The sequence below is a fragment of the Haplochromis burtoni genome, unplaced genomic scaffold (assembly GCF_018398535.1).
Source record: "Haplochromis burtoni strain Fernald_Lab_line unplaced genomic scaffold, NCSU_Asbu1 Contig_26, whole genome shotgun sequence".
NCBI lineage: Eukaryota > Metazoa > Chordata > Actinopteri > Cichliformes > Cichlidae > Haplochromis > Haplochromis burtoni.
This window is the reverse complement of record NW_024582387.1, coordinates 3,528,696-3,536,516: the sequence shown is the minus strand read 5'-3', so window position 1 is coordinate 3,536,516 and position 7,821 is coordinate 3,528,696. Positions and strand designations below refer to the sequence as shown.

Genomic DNA, 7,821 nt, shown 5'->3' with positions numbered 1-7,821 from the left:
TATACAGCAGAAGCTTAAAGCTTAACTTTGCACTTGTAAGCTATTGGACACATACTGTGCCCTTCTGGTACTTACACTGCTGTCCTAGCTCAGTGGGCTCACATGGCTCTCACGGTGGGATGTTTAGTCTCTGCTAAAATGTATTACTATGATCCATCCTGTCTGGTCTTAAACGTCTTCGAGGTTCGACAGATGTTCTTTTCCCACCGCTGGACTCGAGAGGAGATGTTGCCGTCAGGCCATAAAAATCAGACATGACAGAGAAAGTTTGACTCAAGGTCTTGCCTCACTGTAGTCTTGGAATTCCGCTGCGTAAGTAGAAACCCATCTGGTTGGTCCATTTGAGAGACCCAAGATGATATCATGTTCAGTGGAAGATAAATTTGAGGAATAACAGACAACAAATAAAAATGTGTCAGCTCTGCCTTTTCTGTTTGACTAAATGTTATCCTACCAACTGCTGAATGCCAAGACACCTATTTCGTTTTTACAGAAAGAAACAGAATCTGTTTTCCGGCCTGTAGGTGTTTGTAAGTGATTTCCTCCATTCTGTGTGACTTATGGATTCCCTTTCCTGATTAAGGCTATGTTGACAACTTTCCTCAAGCAAGCCAGCTGAGAGTGACTCAGTAGAATTTCTGGAATTCATTGGTACATTTTACCACACATAGCCCTCTCTCAGAAGAAGCAGTGCCAACAAACTCCGGTCAGTTCGTAGATGGAGCCGGAGCAGAGATAAGCCGATTGCTGAAAACAGAATGTAATGTGATCGCTGGGTACAGGACTGGGAAAATGGGTAGAGGGATTCTGGTGCATGAATGGTGCTGTTTCAGTGACTGTGTGAGCCACATAGCTTTGCAGTGTTATTTACATTCCTGCTGCACATTGGAATTCTGTAGCATGTTGGTCTCAGAGTCCCATGGCCTGACTCCCAGACAGAGGGAGGGGAGGTGTGTCCCTGATTTTTATGTAAAATGTGAGAGCAGTGTGTTATCCAACCAGGGCACATTTAAAAAAAAAAAGTGTTTCCATCTGGCAAAAGATCTAAAAGTCTTACACACAGTTTTGTACATGGGAGCTGCTGGTTATTATCAGTATCAGTTCCATAACAGTTTCTCAATTGTGCTATGAAATGTCAGCAAATTAAAATGAGCCAAAGTGTGCCACAATTGTCTAAGCTGAATGGAAAAGAAACAGAAATCACCCTTATAAGATTTATATTTCATACTATGGTTTACTCATGAAAGTGACCACCGTCTCATTTTTGTCTCACACAACACAATTGATTCATTCTTAAGTAAAATGTTAATTAGGCCATGATATTAAAATGGCAAGCTTGCCACCCAAATAGCTCTGACCTATTATCGATGTAGGACCTTTTGATGATAGTCCTGCAGTTACTGGTACTAGGACAGAAGTAGGTGATCCTTTAGGACATGTGGGGTGCAAGTGGTACCCTCCATGGATCGGGCTTGTGTAACATGCAGATGCTTACTGGATTGGGATCTGGGAATTTAGAGGCCTGGTAAAAGGCACGAGCACTTTATTGCTTTCCTTGAGCTGCTCCTGCCACACTGCAAGGTGCGTTCTCCTGCTAGAGGAGGCTGCTGTTGTTGGGAGTGCCATTTCAGTTAAGGCTGTGTTTGGTGTGCAAAACCAGAATGATGTCATTCACTTTCATTTGTATTTAATTTCAAGCCCAAAACATTAAGGATATTCCTTTTTAAATCTCATGTAACAGGAAAAAGAACTGTAAATTATTCGAGTAGAGACTGAGGAACTGAGGATTTTCTATCACCTTTGCTTCACAAGTACTTATTGCTCATCGAACATGCTCATTCAGTTAATGCCACTCAACATCAGTCAACTGATTTATTTTTTCTATCAACACTGAGGACTGTTTGTATTTTAATCATTGCAAGTTGTTACTATGCTGTGGAGTTTCTCACCCAAACTGGCTCGAAGGGACATTACAGTGCATTGGTGAGAGATCTTCTAATTGAATCAGTATGTTAATTACAACTGCTTTACTGGTATTTTGGGAGTAAATCATGTTGGACAACTAAATCCCAAACCTCCTCATGCTGACTCATTTAATTGGAGCTCTCTACAAGTATGAAACTAGCTGTTGCGTTTGAGTCCATAAGACTGTCTGTCCAACATTTATCATGATGTCGGGGCCATTGTCCTGACTTAAATCCCGTGACTCCACTCGGAGATGTATTGAAAAATTGCTCCACTGACAATGCCCTCCCTCTAGTCTGAGCTCTGAGCGTCACAAAGTGGGAGCGTGTTCACTGCTGATGTTGCATTCCAGCTGGAACAATCCCACTGTTTTCCAGACTCCAAAGTGGACGCCTAAATTGGACCCCCCTTCCCCCCTCCAAAGTCCCCCCCTAGTCCCCCCCCACCCCCCATACACACCCCTTTTCCCCCTCTGCTCTAAACCTACCATCCAAACCACCCACCCACCACCCACTCCTCCTCCCATACATGCATCCCCTGGTCTCCTGTCCTTATTTGGGTAAAGACGTTCTGAGTGCTCGTTGGAGGGGAGGGAGGGGAGGGCGCTGGGTTGACACAAGGGAGGCAGGAGGAGAAACAGTGAGCACTCGCAGCCCTTTCTTAATAAGGACATGTCTGGAATTCAGGCCCCTCTCTTAGTGAAGAGCCTCTCTTTTGCAGCACCTCACTTGAACACGCTCTTGTGAGCACTTGGAGCTCCATTGAGGTCGTCGGATCTGATGTTACATTGAGGGCTGTTTGCGGCTCTTCACTGCTCACAGTGCAGAGGAGGTTCGCAGTGTTTTCTCTGCTATAATTGGAGATAAACAACAGCAGCCACCTCTCCCTCCACGCCTCCCTAACTGTGCCATCAGCCTATGATTACGGTCTCGGCTTTACTGAGCCCGTTACCCCGCAGCACCTGCGCACACATTAATGACATACTTTGAAAGACATCTTCACACCAAGCTATATGACCACCATATGCTATACTTGAGATTGAGATAGACGTGTATTGAAGATTACATTATTGTTTGTAGAAGTGGACCTTTTGTGCTGGTTTAGTTTTTAATTTGTTCCAATGCGGACAGCGTGACAACAAAGTAAAAATCGCACTGGCGAAACTCTTGTGGTTGTTTCAGTCTGCTTACACATTTTATGGTTTTAGCTTCTAAAATGTAAAGATGTGATGCTAGAATATGCCATGTATTATAGTAGATTGATTATTTTAGGGTTTTGAGATGTTGGTGAAATAAAACATTGCACTTGAAATCATCATATTTTGCTGTTGGAAACCATAACGAGCATTTCCCAATGTCTTAATTTATCTACCCACATGACATTGTAGGCCCAAACTTTTTTTATTGTTGGTTTGTTTTCCACTTCTTGTTTTGTTTCTTTAGCAGTGCAAAATGTAAGAAATCATCACTTTTTAGAAGTTAAAACCAGATTTTTTTCTCTTCTACATAAGTAATTAAATGGCAATTCATAGTTTATGAAATGGTTTTACACAAGTCAGTGCAGGGCTTTCTAATTGTTTACTTGCACACATTTTTGATTATTATTTATCAGTAAAGTATCACAATTCCCCCCCCCCCCCCCCCCACAAATTGGCTAGATAGATTATAATTAAACTAACCCCAACTCTAGCAGTCACTGGGAGCAGTCCAGCCCAGTGATTCGTGAGGACTGAGATCATTTGAGCTGTTGATGAGTGCTCAGTTTCAGTGTTGAGTTTTAACACCGTGACCCTGTCTCAAAGGGTCCACCGTAACCAGGACCCTCTCAGCTAAAATTAGCAGCTTGACTTGTGGATATTTCTCAAACTCTCGCTTTGGTTCAGTGTCAAAATTAATGTTGCATGTTGCTTGTGGTAGAATTTCACTGCAGGAACAGTATTGCCATACTCTATTCACCTTTGATCTTTTGTAATTCCTTTTAAATGATGATGGGAAGGGAATGAAAGCATCACTAATCCTTCGCCTCTGCTTTTCACCATCAGGCATTTTGTTATAGCTACAGTAATTGTAAAGTGTGTGTGTTGTTCTACGTACTGATGAAAAGCACGGAAAAAGAAAGCCTAGGAGAGATTCCTGTGCTCATGAATGATGAATTTCATACATTATAGTGTATGTATAGTATTTTTTTTTTATATATTTATATTTAAGTTTCTTCTTGTTAAAAGGGAGTTTATTCTCTCTTGTTTCATCAAGTTCCTCGTAGTGTGTTGTACCGTTGTTTCCATTTGTGAAGTTGTAGTTTCTTTACCTTGCAATATAGAGAGGATGTTATAAATGTCATGGCTGTAAAACTGCCATTACAAACACGGGTTTTATTCACTATTGTTACTCATTTATATTTTCACCTGAGAATAGAAATGTTATGGGTTGATTTTTATGCTATTATGATATCCTGCATTTCTAAACCTCGTAAAATAATAGTCAGTAATGAAAGAAAGAACTGGCTGGGTCTGTATTTATCCATTATACTTTATTTTTGTCAGTATCTGCAGAAATGCTGAAGCAGAAACATAAGCATCCTGGGAGGATAATGGTTACCTCATAGACTTCCATTTTAGAAACAATACAATGCTGAAAAGGCAGCTTGAAAAATACTTAAGAGCCATGCCTGCAGTCAGCCATAAGCCAACCACACTGGAACACAGTTCCCAGACCACAAGAATTCTTTGAGGCCAGCGCTGATTAGTGAGGTCTTTAAACTTAGTTTTATGGAATATCTTGAATTCATTTGGCCATTTCAGAGACATAAAATCAAGGAAATTATCATAATGATTACGGGTTGCATTGTTTATTCTTGTAAATTTAATGACTGCAATAAAAAAAAAACGTCAAAGAAGGTAGTGGCTGTATAGATGAACAACATTCCTTTTTCAAGGAGATCTTCTTTGCTCAAGTCAAATGTTTCCAGTTGTGAGGATTTCAAAGAAAAAAGACAAATTTGAGATTTGAGTCAAATTTGAGTTGTCTTAGATTTAACTGAATTGATTGAGTTTTACTAGATATCTCCTCAAGGTTATCTGGTGTCTGTTCATAGAAGGCATCAAGTCAAAATTTATTTTTTTTGAAGCTCAGCAGTGTTGCTTCATAAACTCTAAGAACAATGTAAGACAGTTGTTCACTCCTGACCCATTTGCCTGCTGCTTAGCACATATCATAGCGAGTCCATCAAATTCATGACCTCCGCACAAAAATAAGACAATTTTATGTTGGACATTTTATGTGTGTTGCCAGATAATGCCACATGTCCTGTACCTTTGCTTAATTTGGACATTTAAGTGTAAAGCTGGGACCAGCATGGATGCCATTGTGTAAACAATGGCTTTGATCTAGTAGAAGATCAAACTTCTACTATGGCAACATCTGTAAATTCTACTAGGTGAGGTTTTACTGGAGAAAAAATATATAATAGTAATAATAATTATAATAGTAATAGGAACTGAAGTGAAACATTGTGCTTCACTGATTTGTTTTATATTCTTTTTTGGCAACAAATAAGGGTTAAATTATGGATTTGGCAAAACAGACAATACTTTTTCAATGAGCGTTTCCAAATAATGCTGGACTAACGATAAACTGTTTCTACATTTCCTCAGACCCTTTAACTTGCTGTTTGGGTGAAAAACACTGTTTGTTGGGTTGTGCTCTGGTGATGATCATAAAAATTGTGATCAGTATGGGACTTTTAAAAATGTTTATGCAACTGTATTCAACAGATCACCTACAGATCCTTTGATACCGGGGCTCGGGGTTGGGCCCAGGTGGAGCCGCCACAATTGCGTCCAACGAGTGGAGTGCCAACGGTAGCCCAGAAGATGGGCTGGACGGGGACAATGAAGACAAGACCATGGACGGGGATGCCGAGGGCGTGTGGTCCCCAGACATTGAGCAGAGCTTCCAGGAGGCCCTCGCCATCTACCCTCCCTGTGGAAGGAGGAAAATCATCTTGTCAGATGAGGGAAAGATGTATGGTGAGTTCACTGGATAACTGCCAGAGTAACAAAAGAACAACAATTACATGGAAATCCACTCCATAATTAATGCACGAAAATGAGAAAAACATTCATTCCACAGAGACTTGTGGCTAAAAGAAAACAAACACTGGTAATACTTTCCTGAAAAGAAATGAGAAAAATACTTTTCTTCTTTTTGCGCTCAAAACTTTGCTACAGAATGTTTTCTTTCCACTCAGAGCTCTCTTTAACAAGTCTGTACCTGTTGTGCTGTGACCCAGGGGCAGGTTCTTCCAGTCGTACCAGCACTCTCAGAGCTGGTTATTGCTGTCCTGAGAGCAAATCGGCTGCTCTCCCATTGATTTACACCTGTCTTTTTCTTCAGAGTGTTTTTATTGCTTTGTCTTTTTTTTTCCCCTCCTACTATTTCACAACCTGTCCTTTTCGACATTATGTTGTTAGACACACAACCTCTTTGTCTTCTTTTTATCTCTGAACAACATATTATATACTTTTTTTTTCTTTCTTAAACACACTGGTATCACTGGGAGAATTTTGCCTTTAGGTAACCGGTTAAAGCCGGTTTTCAGGAGAACTGTTGCGTTTGATGCAGGATGGCTCAGTTAAATTAGCAATAATTAGCCCAGCATGAATCGAGACTCAGAACAAAAACATCACATTGGCCTGCTGTTCTGCCGAAGAGTTTAAACATCCATATGGTTTCGGAATAGTTGCGCTGTTTCCTGCAGCGTGTCCATTAAATTGCAGGTGTTGAGCCCCTAATGTCCTGAAACGCTCCAGATGGATATGTTGGCAAGGCCTTCCGTAGACTCACTCGCATGCAGGTGTGGGAAATTTAACACACTTGTCTTTGATTATTTTGATCGTACTCTCCCATTCCTAATGTTGAGACTGTTTTCTTAATGAGATTTTATTATTTTATCTTGGAAATGTAGCTGAAGAGCCATAAATGTTGAATGCGAGAAATCAAGCTGGTTTTTTTACGTTTGTACTTGCTGTGCCCTCTTTTTGATTTTGCTAAGTTGCAGTGATATTTTTTTCAGCATTGTAACTCAGCCCCCTTGTGCTTAGTAAGAATTTCCTGCCCTTTAATTAATGTCCATCAAGGCTCTAAAAGTTTAAACTTATTGTAGCTTCAGTGCAACCATAAAAACCATCAATCATGGCCATCAAAATGTCAGAGGGACTGTGTATCTTAGAAGCATCGGTGTTTGTTTCTTGTGTGGCTTTTATTTGCTTGACGTCAGATGGGATTCTTTTGGCATGATTCAACCAAGATGGAATCTTATCCTCATTTGTTCAGCAGATTCGGATATTCAAGGACAGGCACATACCTGAGATTACTCAGCCACTGCTGCAGCTTCTGTTGTTACTCTCAACCTGCCTTAAGGAACAAAGTAGTCATGAAACGCGTGGTGGATTAAACGATTACTCAAAACTTATTAAAATTTTTGTTTGCGTAGATGAATTTCTAATAATTAGTTTGTTTATCAAATATTTCTGACATACTGCTTTTCTTTTGGATAATTTTAAATTGAATATTTTATGGTTTTGCTGATACGCTAAATACGGTTACAGATTAATCCGCCCGAAAAAAGGAAAATTTTAGCATGGATTTAACAAATAAATGACATATACATATACTGTAAATAATGTAGTTCAGTTTGCTCTCACTATGTGATGGCACAAATTATCCCAAAGATCTAAATTTTTATGTAGGTGTCTAGCGCACAGGATACACCTATGCTGATACACTTATGACAGGTTAGTACTGGTTGACAACAAGATTGGTTGGGTTTTATCCAATGCGATTTAATTTTATATGC

General features: G+C 40.1%; 1 protein-coding gene across 1 annotated transcript in view; it reads left to right on the top strand.

Moving 5' to 3' along the window:
- tead3b (TEA domain family member 3 b) overlaps positions 1 to 7,821 on the top strand; it is a gene marked incomplete in the record, with an annotated part of 43,063 nt that overhangs the window by 7,398 nt on the left and 27,844 nt on the right. The window contains 1 exon segment of the mRNA XM_042219027.1: positions 5,738 to 5,992. Within this exon segment, the coding sequence (XP_042074961.1) occupies positions 5,869 to 5,992 (124 nt within the window).